Raw genomic sequence first — 27,683 nt, 5'->3', positions numbered from 1 at the left:
TGATATATTTGTTCCCAGTAAAGACATTTTGTTTTCTTTTGGCAAACACACATTTAAGATTTAATTGGAAACAAAAGTTGAAATCAGTAGTACATTTTAACACAAACTCGTGTGCTTACTTATAATGAACTGCTTACACATGGGAAAAGTCGCTATAGCTGCCACTATATGTAATGCTAAAATTGAATGAAAGAAAAATGTTTTCGACTTGTCGCCAAAATTATAGATCGTTTTTTGCGGAAGGCGAAAAAAAAATTTCTGGTGAAAAAAATCCCCCTCCCCCAGAAAATCAAATGGTTAATGCCTAAAGGCTTTGATTGAACTGTGAAAAAAGTTTGTTTTATTTTTAGTTTTTAGAGTTAACTGTTAACCAAATTTAGAATTATTGCTCATGTTTATGTTAGGAAAAAACAATGGTATACCTTGAGACCGATTTTTTTTTTAATCTATGTAATAATGAAAGTTGTGGGTCTTACAAATGCCTAGCATTTTTGTGATCGTGACTTAGTTGTTGTAGCCTGTGAGGTACCTCATGATTGATATTTGTAACATTAAATTTGATTGAGTAAATAATCAATTGACCGGGTCTCACTAATTAGCGACAAGAAGCGTCAAGAGGAATAATTTTAGCGACAAGAAAACATTTTTTTTTTTAAATATAAAAAATATGCATTTAGTCGTTTTTAGTATACGGGTAGAAATAAATTGATTTTTTTATTATTATATTGATAGATGAAGAAATTATATATTTGTAAGAGCAAAGGAAATGCACACGCTATAAAATGAAAATACAAACAGATTTTTCACTTTCCTTTGAAGGATTTATTGAAATAAAAACATGAAATATTATTTCCTTTCTAACTGTTCAATTCATTTTTCCTGATAGGACCAACGTTAGCTGTGGCTTCACCCTAAGGTAATACACAATATAAAACACCAAATGAGATTAACGAGGCGCGTGTCCCTTGTTTTATTGCTACAATAACATCCAATTAACACCTTCAACTTTGCACACGCGTCAGACTATACAATTACACGCGCCAGAATATAAAATCATTGTAAAATAAAATAGTGAACATCTGTTGAAAACTCAAGATTGTCTGACATTAATTTCCTTTAATCTTCAATCAATAAACATGATATATATCGTTAAATGAGGCAATACACTAAATAAAATGATGAAACATATTCACATTTTAATTATGTTTTCCTCTTGTTTGGTTTCAGTTCTTTGTATTTCACAATGTGTGTCTGTATTTTCAGGACAATGTCATTATGATGTACAGATTTATTTTGCAAGCTTAATATATATTGCACAAATACAGTTTTAAAAGACCAAATTATAAGATAAATATATTATTGTTCTAAAACACAAGGAAAAGTAATCTCATAATACAGGGTAAACGTAATACTGGCTGTTATACGTGACATACATAATAAATGATAAAATATCATGTATTACTAAATGAATGTTTTAATTTTTTTTTATATATATCAAAGGAATGTTAACTTTCTTGTTTCTCAAATTGTTTTCTTTTGCATATTCTTTTAATACTTATTTGGAATAAGTAATTTTGATTTAAAAAATATGTTTTCTTGTCGCTTCTTGTCGCTAAAATAATTCTTCTTGTCGCTTCTTGACGCTTTTTGTCGCTAAAGTTCTTCTTGTCGCTAATTAGTGAGACCGAATTGACCAATCAAAATACATGTTACATTCATCTTTTTATGATAATATGAACACAGAGCCTGGTAAGAATCATGCCAAACTTTTACAATTTACTATAATATCTTCTAATCTAAGATGACATTAGCTTGAACGCCATTTAATTAAATATTTTTGCTTTCTGTTGTCATATTGAACTGACACGCACCTGCAATGAAAAATCAAAGAAATGAATAATCATGAAAATATTCCTTCAAGTTACTTCCCTTTGGCCCTGACTAGTCTATAATTTGATTAAATCGGAATTACTTAGACATGTTAGATATTTCTATCAACATACATTCAGTGGTCAGGTTATATAGTGACCCTGGATATACAGTTGGGTTGTCACAAAATGGTTTTATTAATACAACATCCTACATTGTTTGTAATGACAGTATAAAACAAAGGCACTAGTACTACTCCTTTGGCTTTGACAGGGTTGTCTGTTTGATTATGATCTGTGAGTTTGACTATTCCTCTGGTATTGTTTGCCCTTCTTTCATAGATCACTCTAATATTAGAGCACTGAGTGACAATGGAAATAAATCCAATTGTTTAATAGTACTAAAATATAGTTATGGTATACATGTAATCCTCCACCAGTAGAATAGTGTATTTTATACATCCACTGCATCATGTTCATTTTATTCTTTATCTTTTGCATCCATGGAGTAATGATGTGTATCACTATGTGTATTGAAACATGTCACACAACTGCACAATTTTAAAACTTCTACATCTGCATCAATCCAAGATTCATCAGCACATTGATAACTTATTTATTCCAATAATTGTAAAATCAAAAAGGTCATCTTTCATCAACATCTTCAAGAGTCATAATTTTGTTTATCTATGGGCTCTATTAGTGAGTGTTGATAAGAGCTATCTTTTGACAAGATTTTCCTAAATTAGGTAGTCACAGATATCAGCCATATCACATGTCTTACTTGACTTTTTATTTAACATTGTTGAAGGGTCTTTATGCTTAAAGGTTGATCTTCATGAATGATTTATGGTTATAGAAGGTAAATACACAAATGTATAGGGATGTTCTAGGTTAGAGTAAGAATGGTGAGGTCATGTTCAGGCCATTCATTAGGAGGCGGTACCCGGTACTTTTACCCTCCTATGCTACTGATAAGTACCGCCTGAATTCAGGAATTTTTATATAAGATGTTCATTGAATACATTGTAAAGTACCACCTACAAATAGGAATGTACCGGTCAACGTGAAAGATAATGAAACCCCTGCATGTTAAGTGTAAATGATAGTTTAGGTTACATCTACATTTGTAGCTCTATTAGGTTTCAGACCCCTAATATAAGGTGAACGAAGGCCAAAACATTCTACCAATTTGTACATTTTGTACGTGTGTGCCTGTTCCAATTAAGTCAGGTGGCTGTCAGGTGGCTGTAATTTAGTTGTTATCTTAAGTTGCTGTTTTTAAGTCCCACATATGAGCATTATGTTTTCTGGTCTGTATGTCCGTCTGTCTGTCTGTTTCTCTTCAGGTAAAAGTTTTTGGTTGAGGTATTTTTTGATGAAGTTAAAGTCCAATCAACTTGAAACTTGGTACACATGTTCCCTATGATATGATCTTTCTAAATTTAATGTAAAATTCGAGATTTTACCCCATTTTCATGATCCACTGAACATAGAAAATTATAGTGTGGATTGGGCATCAGTGTACTATGGACACATTCTTAACAGATTCATTTCTTAAATAACTTAATAGAATTGTTCTACATTTGTCATGTGCATGCCTTATTGCATGTGGTATGGGTTAGACTCATTGTTAAAGGCAGCTGGCCATACATGTACAATGACCTTCAATGTATAGTTGCTACATGTATTTAATCTCTGATGATGAGTTGTCTCAATGCTAAATGACAAATCATACTTCTTTTTCTTTTTAAGTTCACATCTTCTTAATTTTATTGGGAAGATTCTAAAAAAAGGATATCATCCTCATTTGAAATTTTGCAGTAGTAGTGTAAATAGTCCTTCCAACAATTTGGTCACATGTACATCAACTTGAAACTTATTAATACACAGACATTTGTTAATTATAAAGTAGAGAGAAGTGAAAGAACTAATTGTGTCTTGTCAATAGCTTTGTTCTGTTTGTTAATTATCCAGTTTTGTTAGTGTAACAGGCAAATGACTGAGTTTTCAACTAATGTGAGTCCATGAGTACTGGACTCATCAATATAGACTACATGTAAATAGCTAGATACCATTATTTTCAAAACTGGTATCCATGAGTCCAATGATGCATCATGATTTAAAAATTGTGTATAAACTGAGCACATACCGTACATTGTACATTATCATTTATATCACAAGTTTTGAAATAGAATAGATTTTATATCATTTCCTCTATCTTAGAAACTGAAATACACATGTACTAAATTGAACATGTTGAAGCAATGAAATTGAAGCCATGAAATTGAAGCAATAAAATTCATCCTCTTACTGTTGGATATGTCATGGTAAAAAATGATGAGTCCCTTGACTTACCTTCTAAAATATCTAGTGAGACCCATGGTCTAAGACCAATTTAAATACATTACGCTTAAGGTGACCATTTGCTTACACAGAGGCGGATTTAGGGGGGGAGCCTGTTTTGGTAAAAAATTTGGTTGCTTATATAGGGAATCACTGATGCGTGACTGGAGCGGGCCCCCTTAGGTCAGTCAGTGGGCCCCCTCTTATGAAAATTTCTGGATCAGCCACTGTTATATTGAAATTAAGTACATGTACTATAATTTTAGTCTTAATTTGATGTGGGAGACAAAAAATGGAATTGTCGGTCAGACAAAACCCCAAAAAATTTGGCACAGACTGCTGGTACGGTCATTGACATTATAACTATTATGGTCATGATGGTAGATGGACAACAAAAAATAATGGAGAAGCAAAACACAGGTCTCCTCGATTTGTATTATGATCACAGATGTCCACTTTGTAAAAGTCTGGATAAAACAATTGAAATAAAGAAAATCTTATGTCTGCCATCAATCATGTATCATATGCAGGTACACCATGTACTATAGAACATTGTATAATGGACATGAATAGGTATATATATTGAATGACTACCAACATGACCAATACCTATAGATAGATCAAAAAGCTTGTATTGAAAATGAGGTCAAATTATCAATTCCTGGTATACATTGATAGTATTTAGAGTGTTTTTGCATGTAAGAATAGGTTACAAGTTCAAAATAGCATGTATACTCAATAAAATAAGATAGCCTTCAAAAAAGTAAAAAGTATGTGCTTTGAGATTAAACTTTCTGCTGTCCAACCCAGCAACTTAACTATTTTCCATAATATAAAATTGAATTATTTTATGATAACATTGATTAATTGTAATTTTAAAATTTGCTATAGTCATGATCAAAACTTTTCTGTTTTATCTGCATGTCAGGTTCATGTATAATAGTTGAATACAAAGAATGGTAATATCTCAAAGATATAATTTGTCAATATTTTTACTCCCACACTGTACTTGTACATGTTGTACTTGAAAATAATTGTAATGTCATGCATTGATTTATTATAATGCACAACTCATGGTTCCTAGAATATTGATAGATTGATTGATTGTTTGTTTTACATCATTTCCAATACCCTTGTCCATATGATGGAGACTAGTTGTCGACAGAATAGCTATAGAAACTTTATGTTAACGTGATTAATTCAGCTACCGTAATTAAGATTCTATTCTGATCTTCAACATTTACAAAGGTCAAAATTTAAATCTTTTTATTTTTGAGGCAACATGCATGTAGGTAGAAGTCTGCATCCATTCGTTCTGTTTAGGCCGTCTGGTTAAAGTTTTGGTCAAGGGAGTATTTATTGAAGTTGAAGTCCAATCAACTTGAAACTTGTTCCCTATGATACGATCTTTCTAGTTTTAATGCGAAATTAATTTTAATGAGAAATAAGAGTTTTTACCACATTTTACACTCCACTGAACACAGAAAATGATGGACTATGTACTATGGATAAATTCTTGTTCATACATGTATTTGTGCTTATACTACTTTGAATAGACCTTATCGCTATTTGTCCGCCATTACTGGATATCACACAGGCTCCCGTAAAATTTTGACGTCATAAAACAAAATATCTGACGGCGCAATGGAAAAGTGATTGTTGTATGCGTCAAAAGTTCAAGCGGCCGGGTCAGCTGGGATTAGCGACAAGGTGTATTCTATCAAATACTTCTGTCGTGACTGTCCCATTAGGTTATCAGTTTTATTAAATTTGATCCTCTAGTTTTAACAATGTAAGAAAGAAGTTGAATTGAATATTAGATATTAGATTATAGGACTGCCTGATGTCAATAATGTTAGAAATAAGAAATCATATTAAAAATTTCTTTTTTGGAAAATGACGCAGTCATTGTTCCATAACTGCCGACCTGAACTTCATTACATTTCTCTGCCTACCGCGCTTGGTTTCGTATTTCCTATTTTCCATACAAACTGGAATCTGCTTGTGTTATCATTATGCATCATTGTGTAGTATTAATTCAGCCAGGACCCAGTTTACACTGGTTTTTGATTGTATTCCACTACACTCGAACAAAGTGTTGTAGTTTGACGGGAACCAGTTTTAAAATTTGTAAACTACAAAACGTAATCGGTTATTGTTCATTCCGTTTTGGTGTTTCATACCGACTTATATGGTTTGAATAAGCTTAAGACCCTTCAAACATTAATGTGATAGGTATATTAAAGATTGTTTTACAAAAGGATTGAACTGTTTTACTTTCAAAGTCGTACTATAGGGATATCTGTCATATACGGATTTCCACTCTCACCGGTTAATTTCTTCTTTTACACGTGCTTTGGAAACTTCCTGTTTAATCGCAAGTTTTAAAATTGTTTTTGAGTGAATTAAACTTATTTTAACAATCATGAAGCGTTCCAGAATCAATATAAAGCAGTTTCTTCTTCTCTTTGATGATGGAAAATAGGTTTTCTCAAGAAAATACCGCAAACGATCGCAGAGGAATTGAAACGTACAAGTCAAGTCGGCACCTGGTTAAATTGGCATCTAGTCAAATCGGCACCTATTCGACGTCAATTCGGCATCCAATAATATTTGTTATAATATTTTCTATTCAATTAATTAATTACGGTTACCAAGTACATAGTGAATATGTTGTTGTGTATTTTGGTAAACCACGAAACGAAAGTGAATATGTAGTGTATAAAGGTAAACAACGAAGCCCTTACAAAAGCTGTTGTTTTAACAATTAGACAATTTGTGTAATTGTAAAAACAAGTCAATTATTAAAATAAAATGGAAAACTACGAGTCCCTTTCAATAAATCAAACTTTCATGCCAAATAATTAGCAAATTTAAGGTGTTTGTCTTTCAGTAAAGTTTAAACAGCATTAAACCAACAATCCTGTAAAATGCTCAACTGGTTGAAATAATGCAGAAAAATACACAATATCTCATGTATTAGTCCAAATAATTATGACGTCTGGCAAGGCTATTTTATTATTTTTCTGGGACGCCTTCATACGACGTTCGTAGGAAGGCGTCCCAGAAAAAAAAATTAACATAGCCTTGCGGTTATAGGAAGGTGTTCCAGAATAAAATTAAAAAGCCTTGCCAGACGTAATAATTATTTGGACTATTCATATATATATATATATATATCATTAAAAATACACCAAAAAAGTCATTAGTTGAGAAAAATAAATATATACAAAATGTACATGAACACCCAAAAATGTGAAAGTTAGTATTTAACTCTTTTTGCTTAAATACTGAAAAAAATTCTGGCAACCCCTTTCTTATTTCTACCCTATTGCGTAAAATACTGTTAAAAATATATATTTAACATGGGTGACGAATTGACTATATCAGGTGTCGATTTTAACCAGGTGCTGATTTGTCCAGGTGCCAATTTAACTAGGTGCCAGTTTGACTAGAATTCTTTGACAAATGTTTGAAACTATCTGAGTTTCATTAGACCTTTGATAGCAGTAACAAAAAGATTATTTACTTAATATTTTGTGGGAGAAGGGGGTTCAGACTGTGTGGTATCAGGTCTGTTTGTGCCCAATACATTTTCGCACCCTACACGTTCGCACATTCACACTCTACTCATTCGCGCCCAATTTTAATTCAAATTCAAGTTGAATAATTGGAAAATCATGGTAGTTGTTTAAATTGCTTTGGTGTAAATACTGAATGTATTTATAGCTTGGTATGAGTAAAACATTGAAGATTTAAAAGGAAAAAACACAAAAGATAATTGTTTTTAACAGCTTGGTCCCATTGATCTGAAACAACGAAACAATAAAACATAGCAATCCACTAATATAACCAAAACATGATAAAATTTATTCAACACGCAGAAACAAACATAGTCAGAATCTCACTTCATTTTGAAACAAGTCAATGAAACAAGTTATAGCAATACACTAACCAAAACATGATTAAGAGTTATTCAACACAAAATAAAACGTTGACAAAATACCACTTTATTTAGAAAGGATTATTATTATTTTTAGCAATACCTTATCCAAAACATGATTAAGATTTATTCAACACAAAAAAAAATTGCTGTCTCACTTTATTTTGAGACAATGACAACAATTATACTTATAAGAAAACACTTGCTTACAGAGTTATTAAACACAAAACCAATTAAGATTGGGTGCGAACAATGTAGGGTGTGAAAGTGACAGGGGTGAAAATGAGTGGGCGCAAACGTGAATGGAAGCGAACGGACCCAGATTCAGACTATGTACCAGTGAGAAATATACAAGCCTTTCTACGGTATTTATTTGTACAATTCAGCTAGTCTTGACCTATTCATTTGTCTTAAAAAACCAGCCAGTTGTCACCTTCACTTCACACACACACACATATACGAATATCAATTATATGCTCACGATACATGTTGCATTGTTTAACTAATTACGGTATGTGAAAATCAAGACTTGCATAAAAACTATCCCAATATTAGAGACAGTGGCGTCATTTTTCTTCAGAGCTTTCAGCTCTTTGATTAATGTTTTTGGCCGAAATTCCTTCAGTCTATACATTTACAAGTTTACTCCCTGAAATATTTGATGTTAATCAGATGTAAGTGTAATGAGGTATGATGTTTTTCTTCCTAATGATGTCGTACTTGTATCATTACGCACTTACCTACATGTAGTTGGCAAGTGACACGGGTTGACACAAGTTAAACATTTGTAGTAATTAAGGATATATATGTCTTTTTTCTCAACCAGGTAAGAAATTAATATATATATGGATGAAAATCAATTCCTATGTTTTGTTATGATGTACAATTGATATTATTTAACAAGTTGGGAAAAGCCTTAATCTTTTTTGTTTAAATCAGATTTAAAATTTATAATGTCAAACCTTGAATACTGTATTATGATGACATTATAATCTCGTCATTGCAATAAATAAAGGTATTTAGTCTCCTCCCTGTGCTGTCATGGCTGTAGCTAGGTTTCAAATATTTTTATAATATGCTTAAAATTTAAAGTAATCAGGCAATACATAAAATTATACACATAGTTTTAAATTGATAGATATACAAAAGTAACATAGTACATTTTACATGTCTTAATCCAGGGGCCAATTTAGCTTGGTTTTTCTTTTTATGCCCCCGCAATAATAGAGGTGCATTAAGTTTTACCTTTGTCTGTCTGTTTGTCTTGAAATTAGTTTGCCTCAACCAAATGTAATGAAACTTGTACAAAATGCTTATTTCCAAAAGGTTGAATTTGGGTGGCGTTATGTTTACCTTTTTAGAGTTATGCCCCTTTACAAAATGAAAAATTGTTGAATTTTTTGTTTCCATTCTCCAACTTAAGTAAGCCTCAACCAAATTATATAAATCTTATACAAAATGATTATTACCACAAAACACAAGTTGGAATTTTGGTGGTTTCAGCTTTACTATTCTAGAGTTATGCCCCTTTACCATGCATTTCATTTCTGTTATCTAAGGGGTCATCCATAATTGTCAACCATTTTCCAAAGTGTATAAAATGTACACTTGGGGGGAGGGGTTCAAAATTCAACATTTTTACTGTACGCTTTTCTTTTTTGAATAAGGCCAAATAAAAAAGTATGTGTGGTTCCAGTTACATCTGAAAAAAAGTTAGGGTACGTAGGTAGGGATTTTTTTTATTTTATGGTTTTTTTTTTCATTGAGTCGATGGGAGCAACATTCTGACTTTAACAGTGCTTAATGAAAAAACACAATAAAATCTTTAGAGAAGGCTAATTTTGAGGTGAAAAAGTAGGGAAGGTAGGGTTACTGGAACCACACATATATTTTTATTTGGCCTTAAAATAAAACAGTCAGATATGTTTCAGTTTATTTTCAATGCAAATATCTATATTAAACTTAACTAAAATAAAAAGAATCATTTTTTTGTTAAGAAAGATTGGTTCTTGTCTTGAAATCTGAAAATGGTTGATTTACACTTTTTGAGGGAGGGTGGTGGGTCTGAAAAAGTGTATGTTTTGTACACTTTGGAAAATGGTTAACAATGGATTACCCCTAACTTAATATAAAAAAGAAGATGTGGTTTGATTGCCAATGAGACAACTATCCACAAAAGACCAAAATGACACAGACATTAACAACTTTAGGTTACCGTACGGCCTTCAACAACGAGCAAAGCCCATACTGCATAGTGAGCTATAAAAGGCCCCGATAAGACAATGTAAAACAATTAAAACGGGAAAACTAACGGCCTTATTTATGTAAAAAAAAAAATGAACGAAAAAAACAATTATGTAGCACATAACCAAAGACAACCACTGAATTACAGGCTCCTGACTTTGGACAGGCACATACATAAATAATGTGGCGGCTTAAACATGTTAGAGGGATCCCAACCCTACCCCTAACCAGTAGTATAACAGTACAACATAAGAATGAACTATAAAAATCAGTTGAAAAAGGCTTAACTCATCAGATGGACAAAAATACAAGTGGACGTGGCCCGGTACTTATACATCCCGACACAAAAAGACACCAAGAACAGATCTGAGAGTACTCACAGTTATCTGACACTGATCTAGTTCAAAGCCACTAACAACTAATAAAAAAATCATGCAACTAAGACTAAACTATCAATCCTTACACATCCAACATCCAATGGATTTAGTGTAAAGATGTCATAAACAGCCAGAGAAAAACATGATCTTGTGCAATGCCAAGTTTAAGTTTGCCTCAACCAAATGTTATGAAACTTAAACACAATGCTTTATAATACCCTAAAACTAAGATCAAGTACTAATTTGGGTAGTGTCACTTAAACCTTTCTTTGCTTTCACATTTGCTGTGTTGGAACCCTTTATAGCTTACTACATGTATATACACTATAGTAATATGCCATATGGTGACAGACCTATAGTTTCTGACATCCACATCATTTGGTGTCTTGTAGATAGTTGTCTAATAAATTGGCTATCATTTACCACATCTCCTTACATGTAATTTTATAAAGTGAGAGGAAGTCAAAAGACACATGTGGTGGAAGGTTAAAACCTGTTATTTTAGTCAAGAAACACATTGTCTATGTAATACTGTAATCTAAATTAGATTAAAAACTGTATAAAGTGAACCAGCTGTAGTCATGGTAGTATAAAATGCATTATATTCAGGTTGTATAGTTAAATCTTGTTATATAATCGTTTTTCATCAATACTTAAGGATTTTCTAGCAGATTTTTTACATTTAAAAGAGATTATGCAATAAGAAGTTTGTGATTTTAGGCAGAAGCTTGGTCATTGTTGGTCCTGTTTTTTTTTTAAGTTTCTTATTTTAAATTTTTCATATTGGGAATTACAGTTTTAAAGTGAAATTGTGCTTGGTGCTGAAACTTTTATTATCTGGATTTATTACTCTTACAAAACGCTGAGGAATGCTTGACAAACTACCTTATATAAAGCTATTTGTTTTGATCTGGTAAGTTTTATTGTTGATATTATATGTGTGAAAATGACTTGAGGTCTGGGAGGGTTGGAGTTTGTTTGTTGACGAGAAATTAATCCATACATGTATATATTTGATCTGATATTTATCATGTATAAGTAAAGAAATTAAAAAAAATAACAGAAGTTCACTAGATGTGATATTTAATAGTTTATGTTGAGTGCTGGCATTCATGGCATTGTACATACACAGTTAGGTCAAGGTTTCATACATGCATCTTTTATGACATTGCTACACAGTGCGTATTACACTTATGACTATGAAGAGGTTGGATAAGGTCCAACACATTTCTGTCAGATTATAAATATAAAGATGATGTGCACATTTCACCTTTGAATAACATGATCAACCTGTCATATTAATGAAGTCTTATAGATTGATTAAAACTTTCTTCTAATCTATCAAAACATGTAAGATGTTTGAAGCATGAACTGTGCACATGTAGTTTTATATATTGACACACTTTATAGGTTGTATAGCAATGTATAGTCCAGTACCTTTTTGTTATCATTGGACTGTGAACTAAATTTTATCCTCCTTTTTACGTGCATATTGTTTTAAGGGTAGACATGGTAGACCTTGTCAAAGATCAATTTCTTCAGATACATGTTATCTTACTTATATATATATATATATATATATATATATATCTACTTTGTTTTAAAGACATAAAGACTTGACCAGTCTTGCATAAGATATCTGTATTGATTTTATTGTGCAAATTTGATATTATTGCAGTAGAATTAAGTGTTGCAATTGATATGCACTTGTTTAAACACTTTCACCACCTTAGTATAATAGCAACAAGAGATTTTTTGTCTGCTTTGAATAGTGGTTCATAAAATTTGAACAAGTCCTTCACACACAAAATAAATATATACATTTCATAAATAAGGCCATTTGATTAGTTTTCTCGTTTGAATCGTTTTACATTGTCATTTCGGGGCCTTTTATAGCTGACTAAGTGGTTTGGGCTTTGCTCATTGTTGAAGGCCATACTGTGACCTATAGTTGTTAATTTCTGTGTCATTTAGGTCTCTTGTGGAGAGTTGTCCCATTGGCAATCATACCACATCTTCTTTTTTTATATTATACAAGTTACTTTATTATCACATTTCTCTAGATATTGGACCAGAACTAATGTATAAACCCCTTACTTACATGTACATACATTGTATATAAGAGGTTTCCATTCTGTTACTAAATAAATTTAACTGTCTTCTAAAATTCTTAAATAATTAAACCAGGATGCACCATTGGTGACCTATATATACACAAAGTTACAGAAATGCAACTAACTTTAAGGGATGGGGTTAGTTAGTAGGTTATGAGTTCACCTGGCTCCTTTGACTTCTGGCCTAATTTATACATAGTTCGTCAATGAAATACAACCTGAAAAATTTAAAATACTGAAGGTACATTCATTATTAAACCAGAACTAACACTTATAAGTCACAGTGTACACAGGGTTATCTATGCTAATATTCAACTTTAAAGGCCAGTTGTAAGATAAAATCAAGGTGTGGCTGTAGATATCATGGGTACTTAGTTGGACAAAAATGTTGCTACCGTGGGTAAAGTAGAGTCATAGAGAAAAAAATTACCAAATATTGTTAAGGTGTTGTCGATATTGTTCTATAAAGTGGAAAAAAAGTTATTTTTAGTCAGGATAACATAATGATTATTTGAAGGAAGTGCATTAGAGGTAATTATTGTTGTTTTTGAATTGATTTATTTGCATGTAGGGATGATATAATAAATATTTTTTTTTGTAATAGTAAAATAAATGTAAAATCATTATAAATTTTAATCTCAAAAATATGTTAAATGATAGTTGTTGACGCATGTTACAGTGTTTTCTCTAAAATAAATCGAAAAAGCATCCTCTTTTAAAATTGAAGAATTTTTGCATAGTAACTTATTAATGAAATTCTTGGAAAACGGAAGTTACACATGTATGATTAAACAGCAGGAATTTGCAATGTTTCAGAATAGTATCCTGATCTTACATTTCTTTAAATTATTTTATTAAAAATTTGAATTTTGTCAACTTGGCCTTTCTTCAAAGATGATTGATATCATGGTCACAAGCATGAGAATAGGGAACATGTTTACAATTGTCTTTAATCTCCGTTATAAACAAAAAGTCAGAATGATTAAAATACAAATTGTGCAGTTTGGAAAGAAGTGGAAATTTGACAAATGTATAAAAAAGAAAGAGAAAATGTTAGAAATTCTGTATATAATAGAAAGCAAAAAGTTGCTTTGTTATTTAAAGTTATAAGTTGTGCTATATCCATCCTTCCTTAATTGTAACAGATAAAAAAAAAAGCTGAATTTAAATAAACCGATTGTTAAAGCATGTTTGCAACTTAAAAAGAATTTCTAACATTTTCCTATCTTTCTCTCTTCAGGTTGACTACATTTTGGTGATTGGTTGCAGCAGTGTTATCTTTTAGTTTTCGGCTGAACCTCTCTCTGTTGGAGTAATTTCTAAGTTATCCTGACTTTCTGGAGCTTTAATCTTTACACTTTCTATCGAAAATGAGTGTTAACGGTGATTCTCTTCCCACAAATCATGTGGAATTGTATGTTCGAGCTGGGAAAGATGGAGAAAGTTATGGAGCTTGTCCTTTCTGTCAGAGGTTCTATATGATTCTAGATCTGAAGTCTGGAGAGTTGAATTATGATGTGATAACAATCAATATGGCTCGTCCACCTGTGGATTTTAAGAAGTTAGCCAATCGTTTGCCTGTTCTTAAGCACGGAGATGAAATCAGATCTGACAACGATGAGATTGTTCAGTATGTTGATGAAACATTCCCATATCCATCTCTACAATACAGCAACATGCAAGCCCATTCCGTTTGTTTAGACATTTTCTCAAAGTTCTCCTATTTTATCAAGCAAGTAAGCCACTCAGCAGATCATTTACTGAAGGAACTACAAGCCATTAATGACTATCTGGAAACAGCAGATACACGCTACCTGTGTGGAGACAAGCTTACTCATCTAGATTGCCTAATGTTGCCAAAACTTCAGCATATCAGAGTAGCTGCCAAGGCTTTTAAAGATTTTGAAATTCCTGATGATATGGTTGGGCTGTGGAAGTACTTAGCTGCAGCATACAAGAACGAGACCTTCCGAAAGACATGTCCATCAGACCAGGAAATTGTTTACCACTGGGAGTCAAAACCGGAAACTCCTTCTCTGTCTGAAGAAAAGATGAAGTATTACAGCACTGACGGCTACAACAAGCCAAAGTTCTCCTTTGACACTCCAATAAAATGTTAAAAAATAGGAGATAACTCTTGTGAAAGAAAGAAAATCGAAAAATAAGGGAATTAACTCTGAACGGTTGAAAACATTGCAAGATTTGTTAAAGGTATTGTTATATGATCAGCATTACATGTACAAGTTGTTTTATGAAGTATGTCAGAAAATATTATTAGTTAGAATTCAAAGAAATTTCATTTATAAAGCAAACATATGTACATACTGCATCCTTTTGCAATTGGCATTCCTCCTGTAGAAAACTTGATAAAAATAAGACATTTTTTGTTTGTACCTCCTGATGTTTTTACATTATGAGGTTCCAATGACATTTCTATATCCTTGTACATTGATAACATTTAAAATTATATCGGTTAGCTGCAATGAAGATTAACCATATTTAAAAAATCCAATCTAGAAATCCTTTTAAGTTTTTGAAAGAAAAAAAAGAATCTTAGATACAAGTAAAGTAAGGAAAAATGTCTCTTATGCAGTTTTGTTATATGTTTAAGAAGTGTCCTTCTACAAATTTTTATTGATAACTTTTGAAATATGTATTTATCATGTTTATACATATTTGCTTAAAAAAAAGGTTCTTCCTGATTTTATGTTGTAAAAGTGTAGTAATTAATAGTTTGTCCTAGCTAAAGTATGAAGCCATGTTATGTAAATGACATACCAGTAACTAAGCCGTACTAAAATTTGTGTTTGTAATATGCATATCAATGTTGCTTTGTCTACTTATATACCTTACATATTTTTGTTGTAGTAACTAGTTATTTTCAGCATTATTTTACTTTAAGAACATGTACAGCATTGATAAGATTGTACCTTAAACCCACTTGTCTCTGAATTTTGTTTTATCTATATATATATACATTGTTATATTGAAGTATGTAGGTATTTTTGTTAGATACAAGTGCCTTGAACTCTTTATAAGTGTGTTAACAACAAAAATATTTTTTTTCAACACAGGGTTTTTAAAATGTGATCAAATGGAGATTTCTTTGATTTTTTTTTAACACAGGGTTTTTCAAAATATGATCCAAGGGAGATTACTTTGATTATTTTTTTAAAGATTATATTATGAGCAGTAAGAAGGGAAAAGTTCTTTTTTAAAAATATTTGCTATCCCTCTTTTGTTTCATACTCAAGATCAATTTTTATTATATTTTATTTAACTACTAGTCGAAGGTCAAATAAGTCAACATTCAGATGAAGAAAATAAATAATTCTTTCTAAAAAATGTTTAAAATTTACATTTAATTGCTCTTTGCCAAGTTTTAATTTGCTTCATATTTTTTTCATTAATAATAACATTAACACATCTTTAACATATACATTTATGTGCATTTATACATTTTATTAAACTTTGGTTTTTAAAGTGCACACATATGTTTTAACAAGGATCATGGTGCTATATCTTGCTATTTATATTTGTTGTTATATTTGTTGTTATTTACTTATATTAGGTGTGTTAGGTGTTTTCCCATGTTTTTTGTTCATCATATATTATATCTATATACTTTAACTCTTTATATGCAAGTTTAGCTTTTATATACAAGTACTAATTATACAGTTTTGTCTCTGTCTGAGTCTCATGCTTGTCAATATTATATTTAACAAAGCCATTTAAGAATTCCAAAGAACAAGCGAATCACTGACGGGAAGAGTGTTTAATTTTTTGATAAAAAAAAAAATGTGTAGTCAGTTAAATGTATTGTTTGTTTTGTCAACATGGTCAATCTGTTAAGTTTTACACAATGTTTTTTTTTATAATGTATTTTAAAAGCTGAAATTATCAATCCCCTAATAAGTATAATCAATTGATCTTTAGCTCATTATTTGGTGATAAGATCTTAATTATCCTTTGCATTGAACAACAATTTATATCTTTTTGAACAATTTTGGCACCACTCAACATGCTCAAACAATTTAAAAGTTATGAAAGCACCAAAAAGATACTTTAAACAGTGTTTTTACGAGTTACGGTGTACAACATTTCAAATAATAACTGTTTCAACTTATGGTGATAAAAATGATTGATTTTAAGCCAATCATGGAATCATCCATTGCAATTAAGATTTACTTATGTGATTGTACTGTTACAATATTGTAAAAAGACTGTATGGTATTAACTTGTATCATGTTTGGTTTATAGTGTGAATTTTGTTTGTTATATATTTAGGGTCTTGATTTTGCTAGTCAGATATTTAGATTTATGTAACATTTGCTAGTCAGATATTTAGATTTATGTAACATTTGCTAGTCATATAATTGTATATCTTTGTTTTTTAAGTTATCTACCTTTACTTACATTATTATACTTTTTTTATTAGTTTTAGTTTGTTTAGTTACATTTTTGCCATTTTTTACTTGCCTAATTAGTTATATATTTTACATTGTTCTGTTCATTATTTTTCTTTTGGTCATTTCAAATTTATTTTTTACTGTTTTCTATAAAATCTTAATCATTGTTAATTGAGCTCATGGACTGACCGTGCAAGGGCTGTTTAGCCAGTCAAGGTCGTGAAAAAATTACATCATTGAGCTCATTGGGGAGTGTGATGGGTTCCCTTCTAAAAGAAAAGGTCTAGATAACTCAATTAAATTGAATGGCTTATCCATTTTGAATTTCATAGTCACAAGTCAACAGAACTTTTTTGGAATTGACTAACATGCTAATCTAGAACATGTTCAATTAAGATCAGGGGATCTTTTTACAAAAAATCTGTAGACAATAATTGATTGTAAGTTATTCTGAACTGATGATGATTTACTGGTATTTTTTCTGGTTAGAAATTTTTTGAAATGAGTTGCATGAGTTTTAAATATAACATATTACCAGGGTTGTAACTTGATTAGTGTCGTAACATATCTGTGTTTATATCCTAATCTATATATAGATCTGTTGTTTGCACTATGCAGATATTTGTCTTTTTAAAATTCAGGTGCTTGATTTTTGTTTTATATACAATAAAATTATACAAATAGTTGCCTTCTTTTCATTCTGACATGTAAAGTAAAAAACATGCTCTTTCCCAAAAATGAAACACATTTATTTACATCAAAGTGACAGTTTAAAGTAAACAGTATATATTTGTTTATCTGAAAAACATCATTTGAGCTTTCAATCGAGATATGTCATGACTTGCTCAACTGATATCAGAATTCAATTCAGAAAAATATAAAGGAAGAAAATTTGTTACAGAGTGAGAGAATCAGATATCTCAAGAATCATAATTGTGATTGGAATATTAAAAGTAGACTTTTCTTTGGTTACATCTTCTGACATCAGACTCGGACTTCTCTTGAACTGAATTTTAATGTGTGTATTGTTATGCGTTTACTTTTCTACATTGGCTAGAGGTATAGGGGGAGGGTTGAGATCTCACAAACATGTTTAACCCCGCCGCATTTTTGCGCCTGTCACAAGTCAGGAGCCTCTGGCCTTTGTTAGTCTTGTATTATTTTAATTTTAGTTTCTTGTGTACAATTTGGAAATTAGTATGGCGTTCATTATCACTGAACTAGTATATATTTGTTTAGGGGCCAGCTGAAGGACGCCTCCGGGTGCGGGAATTTTTCGCTACATTGAAGACCTGTTGGTGACCTTCTGCTGTTGTTTTTTTCTATGGTCGGGTTGTTGTCTCTTTGGCACATTCCCCATTTCCATTCTCAATTTTATTGAAACATATTTTATTATGCGCTTAAAACTATACAGAGCATAACAGAGTAAATGATCCCTAAACCAAGAGGATGTGTGTACAAAAGACGTTTTGCATCAGTTTCTTTTTAACCTTGCACTAATCATTGCTAATATTTATTGTACTTACATGATTGATTGATTTTTGGTGTTTAACTCATCTACGATCGCTCTTGGGTATATTATTAGGACTAACTCATCTACAATCAGTCTTGGGTATTTATTAGGACTAACTCATCTACGATCACTCTTGGGGATATTATTAGGACTAACTCATCTACAATCACTCTTGGGTATATTATTAGGACTCACTCATCTACGATCACTCTTGGGGATATTATTAGGACTAACTCATCTACAATCAGTCTTGGGTATTTATTAGGACTAACTCATCTACGATCACTCTTGGGGATATTATTAGGACTAACTCATCTACAATCACTCTTGGGGATATTATTAGGACTCACTCATCTACGATCACTCTTGGGGATATTATTAGGACTAACTCATCTACGATCACTCTTGGGTATATTATTAGGACTAACTCATCTACGATCACTCTTGGGTATATTATTAGGACTAACTCATCTACGATCACTCTTGGGTATATTATTAGGACTAACTCATCCACGATCACTCTTGGGTATATTATTAGGACTAACTCATCCACGATCACTCTTGGGTATATTATTAGGACTAACTCATCCACGATCACTCTTGGGTATATTATTAGGACTAACTCATCTACGATCACTCTTGGGGATATTATTAGGACTAACTCATCTACGATCACTCTTGGGTATATTATTAGGACTAACTCATCTACGATCACTCTTGGGGATATTATTAGGACTAACTCATCTACAATCACTCTTGGGTATATTATTAGGACTAACTCATCTACAATCACTCTTGGGGATATTATTAGGACTAACTCATCTACAATCACTCTTGGGTATATTATTAGGACTAACTCATCTACAATCACTCTTGGGGATATTATTAGGACTAACTCATCTACAATCACTCTTGGGGATATTATTAGGACTAACTCATCTACGATCACTCTTGGGTATATTATTAGGACTAACTCATCTACAATCACTCTTGGGGATATTATTAGGACTAACTCATCTACAATCACTCTTGGGTATATTATTAGGACTAACTCATCTACAATCACTCTTGGGGATATTATTAGGACTAACTCATCTACAATCACTCTTGGGGATATTATTAGGACTAACTCATCTACAATCACTCTTAGGGATATTATTAGGACTAACTCATCTACGATCACTCTTGGGTATATTATTAGGACTATCTCATCTACGATCACTCTTGAGTATATTATTAGGACTAACTCATCTACGATCACTCTTGGGGATATTATTAGGACTAACTCATCTACAATCACTCTTGGGTATATTATTAGGACTAACTCATCTACAATCACTCTTGGGGATATTATTAGGACTAACTCATCTACAATCACTCTTAGGGATATTATTAGGACTAACTCATCTACAATCACTCTTGGGTATATTATTAGGACTAACTCATCTACAATCACTCTTGGGTATATTATTAGGACTAACTCATCTACAATCACTCTTGGGTATATTATTAGGACTAACTCATCTACAATCACTCTTGGGGATATTATTAGGACTAACTCATCTACAATCACTCTTGGGGATATTATTAGGACTAACTCATCTACAATCACTCTTGGGTATATTATTAGGACTAACTCATCTACAATCACTCTTGGGGATATTATTAGGACTAACTCATCTACAATCACTCTTGGGTATATTATTAGGACTAACTCATCTACAATCACTCTTGGGGATATTATTAGGACTAACTCATCTACAATCACTCTTGGGTATATTATTAGGACCAGTTTATATTAGTAAAGGAAGTCAGAGTGCCAAGACAGAAGTACCTTCCATTGATAGGTAAAAAGGCAATCCTAATTCATATTAAGATTGGAGTCTTTAATGCTCCTCAATCATTCTAAAACTAGTGAGTGTGATTTCTACAATTTTCTTATATCGATTTTCCATTTCTTATAAGTTATAATCTGACTGACATGACAGGAAGCAGCAGTTGGTAGATCTGTATGGTATTAACATTTTCATTACCATGTATATGATTCATAACTACTAAACCATTCTCTCTCTATTTATGTAGCTAGCATGCCCAGATTTGGTTTGCAAAATCAGTTGACCAATCAAAAGAAATTGAAGGTTTAAGCATTGTATATTTTATCTGGTCACTAGCTTCAACTTTAGCATATCCATTTGAATGAACTTGATTTATTGCTGGATGATAATGTATTTAAGTAACAAAGCATATAACAAGTAAACACAAATACTCATTGACATTGACCCTTACATATTATTAGATACCTTGGATTCAGCTGTTTTATGGACTTTATAGGCCTAAACAGAATACTTGTTTTTTCACTAAACCAGCAGTTTAATATTTATATATATACACATGTACAAATAAAACAAGAACAAGAAACACTTATGAACCACATCAACAAACGACAACCTCTGAACATCAGGTTCATGACTTAGGACAGGTGCAAACAAATGCAGCGAGTATAAATGTTTTGACAGGTGCCAACCTTCACCCTAACATCAAAACATACAAAATATAGATTTTACCAATGACATATTTACAAAAGTGTATTATATGATGTATGTCACTGATTTTCCCAATTATTTTTATGGACGTACCAATTTTGTATTGGCAACCTCTTCATTTCTCAGAATTTATATCAACTTTTTTCAGGAATTTTAATCATATAATGGTATACATATAGTTTGTTTATTTAAAGCTACAAGATATAAAAAAAAATCTAAAGTTTGATTTTTTTTTGTTCAATCAATAATGAAAGTGAAATAGTGAAATAACAATTCACTTTTTGCAGCCAAAAAGGTTCAATTTTGTCAAATTACGCTAAGAAACATTGATAATTAGTGATTCACTTACAAGTGAATGAGTCGACCTCTTTAAATCCGTATTCATGTGAACTTCAAGTTAACCCCTAGCTAGAGATTGACAACACATGCATTGTATGTGTACTGGTTATTTAAAGAAAAAGAATGTCAACAGTCAAAGTGAAACTACGGTAAATCATTTGATTACTAATTCGATGCACATAAAATCATTCTTATACAGTTAAAAACAATGAGAAACATCTATTTTTAATCTATAAAATATAATCAAACAGACCTATAAAAATCCAATTGCACGTGTTGGTTTAATCTATTCAAAGGGTATCTTTATTTTTGGTTACATCGCTTATATGGTCATCTGAGGTCAAATCAATAGTTAATTAGATGGCGTCTGGACTAAAATACACACGAAACGAACCTATATGTTATCTACCCCATGCTCTGTAAACTGTTTATTTTAGACTTTTGATAGTTTGGATAAATGTTTTACATTGTTATAAACCAAATATGAGAATTTGAGTCAAATCGGTGACCATGAATTTGACAGCTAGTGCCCCTTTAACCAAACTTCCAAAATAAACTGTATACTTTGTCATTGCTTTGTGTGAGGGCAGGGTATCATCTTGTAACCTCTGCTCCCAGGGCCTCTAGTTATAGTTATTTTGTGATAATTCAGATAGTCCAGCATATAAGCAAATACACAGCACTGCTTATATCTTTAATCAAAACTAACAATCAGTTCACGTTAAAAGAAAGGGAAAAAATTATTTGACAAGAAGCAAAAAGTTAAGCAGCCTTTGCTTATACTAGGACCTTTTAATTTGAAGGGTTTATTTTGCTTAAAGTTTGGTAAGAAGTATGTTCATATACCTGCTAAATCAGTACTAACACTATTTTATACAGTTACTTTTGTCTTCAGTGAAGATTGTGAGATTGGTTTTATCATATAAGCTTAAAGTTTGGTAAGAAGTATTTTCATATGCCTGCAAAACCGGTACTAACACTTTTTTATACAGTTACTTTTGTCTTCAGTGGAGATTGTGAGATTGATTTTATCATATAAGCTTAAAGTTTGGTAAGAAGTATGTTCATATACCTGCAAAATCAGTACTAACACTTTTTTATACAGTTCCTTTCGTCTTCAGTGGAGATTGTGAGATTGATTTTATAATATAAGCTTAAAGTTTGGTAAGAAGTATTTTCATATACCTGCAAAACCGGTACTAACACTTTTTTATATAGTTACTTTTGTCTTCAGTGGAGATTGTGAGATTGATTTTATCATATAAGCTTAAAGTTTGGTAAGAAGTATGTTCATATACCTGCAAAATCAGTACTAACACTTTTTTATACGACCGCAAAAATTTTAATTTTTCGTCGTATATTGCTATCACGTTGGTGTCGTCGTCGTCTTGCGTCATCGTCGTCCGAATACTTTTAGTTTTCGCACTCTAACTTTAATAAAAGTGAATATAAATCTATGAAATTTTAACACAAGGTTTATGACCACAAAAGGAAGGTTGGGATTGATTTTGGGAGTTTTGGTCCCAATATTTTAGGAATTAAGGGCCAAAAAGGGCCCAAATAAGCATTTTCTTGGTTTTCGCACTGTAACTTTAGTTTTAGTAAATTGAAATCTATGAAATTTTGACACAAGGTTTATGAACACAAAAGGAAGGTTGGGATTGATTTTGGGAGTTTTGGTTCCAACAGTTTAGGAATAAGGGGCCAAAAAGGGGCCCAAATAAGCATTATTCTTGGTTTTCGCACCATAACTTTAGTATTAGTAAATAGAAATCTATGAAATTTAAACACAAGGTTTATGCCCATAAAAGGAAGGTTGGGTTTGATTTTGGGAGGTTTGGTCCCAACAGTTTAGGAATAAGGGGCCCAAAGGGTCCAAAATTGAACTTTGTTTGATTTCATCAAAAATTGAATAATTGGGGTTCTTTGATATGCCGAATCTAACTGTTTATGTAGATTCTTAATTTTTGGTCCCGTTTTCAAATTGGTCTACATTAAGGTTCAAAGGGTCCAAAATTAAACGTAGTTTGATTTTAACAAAAATTGAATCCTTGGGGTTCTTTGATATGCTGAATCTAAAAATGTACTTAGATTTTTGATTATTGGCCCAGTTTTCAAGTTGGTCCAAATCGGGGTCCAAAATTAAACTTTGTTTGATTTCATCAAAAATTGAATAATTGGGGTTCTTTGATATGCCAAATCTAACTGTGTATGTAGATTCTTAATTTTTGGTTCCGTTTTCAAATTGGTCTACATTTAAGTCCAAAGGGTCCAAAATTAAATTAAGTTTGATTTTAACAAAAATTGAATTCTTGGGCTTTTTTTATCTGCTGAATCTAAACACATACTTAGATTTTTGATTATGGGCCCAGTTTTCAAGTTGGTTCAAATCAGGATCCAAAATTATTATATTAAGTATTGTGGAATAGCAAGAAATTTTCAATTGCACAGTATTCAGCAATAGCAAGAAATCTTCTATTGCACATTATTGTGCAATAGCAAGCAATTTTCAATTGCACAGTATTGCGCAATAGCAAGAAATATCTAATTGCACAATATTGTGCAATAGCAAGAAATTTTCAATTAGAGTTATCTTTCTTTGTCCAGAATAGTAGTTGAATCAACTTAAATCATTGTTTTATACAATATACAATGTATATTCACTTTTACTACCAACTGATAAATTAAAACAATCTTTACCATTCAGTGATAACAAGCACTTTATTTTACATTTTAATATTTTATGATGTATTTAAATGAGTAGTTATTGTTGCAAACTCCATTAAGAATTTGAATTGAGATCAGTTTTGGAAAAAGGGAAAGGGGGATGTGAAAAAAAAGGGGGGGGGTTAAATTTTTCTCATTTCAGATTTCACAAATAAAAAGAAAATTTCTTCAAACATTTTTTTGAAAGGATTCATATTCAACAGCATAGTGAATTGCTCAAAGGCAAAAAAAATATTTTAAGTTCATTAGACCACATTCATTCTGTGTCAGAAACCTATGCTGTGTCCACTATTTAATCACAATCCAAATTTAGAGCTGAATCCAGCTTAAATGTTGTGTCCATACTTGCCCCAACTGTTCAGGGTTCAACCTCTGCGGTCGTATATAGCTGCACCCTGCAGAGCATCTGGTTATACAGTTCCTTTCGTCTTCAGTGGAGATTGTGAGATTGATTTTATCATATAAGCTTTAATCTGTTTCTGTAATTTAAGGATGAACAAAGAATAAAGACATAGAGAACATTTTAGATATATTTTATATTAAAAATAAAATAGTATGAAGCTTAAGTTTTTGTTTATGGATGATATTGTTTTCTTTATCAGATGAGAGTCCACAGCAGGGTAACCTGATCCCTAGTGGTGGGGCATCAGACAACAGAGCTGGGGGACCATTGACAGATTTTGTACAGCAGCTGGAAGATTATGCACCAACTGTAAGTAGTAAGATTAACAATCATTAAACACATTTTCATTGGGTTTTATAATTCTCACTCTGAACAAAAGAAGCTCTTAATTCAGCAGAAAGTTTTGAAAATTGGAAAAACTATTGAAGAAAAATTACTCCAGATAGGACTGAAGATATTTTATGAATTGATACAGAAAGTTGAAGCTGTTTCAGCTTAATATTTACAAGGTCAAATGAAGGTCATACACTACAAACATTCTTATGGCTAGAAATGTTACATCATTCTTATTCACAAAATGACTATTGACTTTGTATTAATATACATGATATATACTTAAGTTTTATTATTATAAGAAATGCCATACAAAACATACAAAAATCAATTCTTATATATTGTTAACCATGTATGCTTAATTGATTCCCATATGATATTTGATATGGAACTGATTGGTGCATTTCAGGATGTCTGCTGCTGAAATTAAAAATAACAACGTTGTTATGAAAAATGAGATAGTTAGCACCAAATTTTTAATTCATAGTTTATGACAAAAAATAATATCTTAAATTAAGGTTTCATAGACATAAGATTGGCTAAATTTATTGTCATATGATTTAATTAATTAAAAAAAATACATGTAAAAAGCAAATTAACAGGTACACACTGAGTTAAAAAAAACCATAATATTCTGAATATAGAATAGATAAGTTTCAGTTGACACAGTTGTAGTTACTTCCCTTTAGTTACCATGATTGAGGATTAAGTGGGCAATTTCCTTCATAAATAATGTATATTCACTCCTAGACTTCGGGAAAATAGGTTTTCCTGAACAATATTGATTTTTTTTTTTTAGCTTTCTTTTTTTTTTTTTAAAGGAGACTTATCTCCCTTTAATTTCATTTAACTATTAGTATGTTCTTTTATTTCCTCTTAGATACCAGATTCAGTAACAGCCTTTTACTTGAATAGAGCAGGATTTGAAGCTTCAGATCCTAGAATGTAAGTTGTCTGTTATACCATTATTATAAAGTTAGAAGTCCTATTACCTTTATTGAAAATTATTAAACTCATCATAGATAAAAGGATTAAGATATTGTATGTCAGATACCTGGGCATCTATAAAAGATTCATCAGTTACACTCTAAACAAAAAGGTTTGAAAAAACAAAGTATGAAGTAGTAGATTATTTTTATAACAAATTCAAGTTAAAGATTGATACCTTTATGTTCCAATTTATTTAACTACTGGTTTTCAGAGGGTTGTATTGGATATAACCAATCCAATGTGCTACTAAATTTTGTAAACTAGCAAACTAATGTTTCCTTTTTGTAGAACAAGATTGGTATCCATAGCAGCACAGAAGTTTGTGTCAGACATAGCCAATGAAGCATTACAACATTGTAAAATGAAGTCATCATCTGGACAGACGAAAAGTAAAGGAAAGGTAACTCACTTATATTTAGATATTTATGGATTATCCTGGTCATCACAACCAGAATGATTTTCTCGCTGGAGCCGGTACGCCAGAAGTGAGAAAAGCAATTGAGTTGAGATGACCAATGATAATCTGTTGACTGTCCCTTTGGTATCTTTCGTCCCTCTTTTATCGCTATTTTACCTATGACAATGTTGTTAATTTCATTGCCGACCGGCACATCCACCCTTAGTTTCAAGCAATAATTTAAATTCACTCGACTGTACATGCTGAGAAGGGAAATTATTAGTCAGTTAGATCCATTTTGTAAAATAGCAATAATATGATGTATATACAAACCTTGTATATTTAAACATTTTAAACAGTCAAAGAATACTTCAAGTCACAGAGTTTTAAGTTCACAAAATGCAAAACATTAATTGACATTTTGTTTCAGAATACTTGGAAAATTTATTCTAATATGCAGCACAAATAAGAAGAGAAATATATCGACAAAATTCAATAAGAATTATACCAAGAATAAAATATTTCCAAATATAATTTGTTATTTCAAAGATGATACCCCAAAAAGATCAAGGTGAAACATTTTATATATCTGCTCTGCAAACCATTGTGAGCATGTCTTAATTTCACTTGTGTCATCAACATTGAATGCATGCATAGCATGTTAGAAAGACCTTGGATAGAAAATTTTAAAAGCAATCAATAATAAGTCATTTAATTAAACTTGAAAAAAAAAAAAAAAAAAAAAAATTTAACATATGCAACCTTTTTTAGATAACTTGATTGTGGTCAGAATGTATTGCCAGAACTGAATAACGTTATAATACAGAAAAAAAAACAAAAATGTAATGTATCTATAAATTTTTCATTTCTTTTTCCAGGATAAGAGATTGACCTTGACAATGGATGATTTAACTCCTGCTCTAGCCGAATATGGAATAAATGTGAAGAAGCCAGCATACTTTGTATAAACACATTCTTTTAATATTGTAGACAATAGTGTTAACCATTTGGAATAGTGGTGACTGATGTAACTTTTTACAATAATTGTAAACTTTGAAAACAACCTTTAGATGTTTTGTTAGATTTTGTATCAACATCATTTTGTAGTAGATAAACAATAAAACATTTTCCATTTTA

General features: G+C 31.4%; 1 protein-coding gene across 8 annotated transcripts; it reads left to right on the top strand.

Annotated features, from left to right (window-relative positions):
• Nucleotides 1-1,684: 1,684 nt before the first annotated feature.
• Nucleotides 1,685-27,683, top strand: LOC143057946 (transcription initiation factor TFIID subunit 10-like). 8 transcript variants are annotated; one of them, XM_076231418.1, is made up of 5 exons: nt 1,685-1,749; nt 25,026-25,135; nt 26,040-26,104; nt 26,438-26,549; nt 27,425-27,683. In XM_076231418.1, exons 1-5 carry the CDS (start codon nt 1,707-1,709, stop codon nt 27,512-27,514), a joined length of 420 nt encoding a protein of 139 aa, XP_076087533.1. In that variant the 5' UTR covers nt 1,685-1,706; the 3' UTR covers nt 27,515-27,683. The 8 variants fall into 8 exon arrangements, with proteins under 8 accessions (XP_076087533.1, XP_076087532.1, XP_076087528.1 ...); XM_076231417.1 differs by having other exon boundaries at nt 1,692-1,749; nt 25,023-25,135; XM_076231419.1 differs by lacking the exon at nt 1,685-1,749 and adding an exon at nt 2,126-2,165.

This window comes from Mytilus galloprovincialis, chromosome 13 (assembly GCF_965363235.1).
Source record: "Mytilus galloprovincialis chromosome 13, xbMytGall1.hap1.1, whole genome shotgun sequence".
NCBI lineage: Eukaryota > Metazoa > Mollusca > Bivalvia > Mytilida > Mytilidae > Mytilus > Mytilus galloprovincialis.
This window is presented reverse-complemented; position numbering and strand designations above follow the sequence as displayed.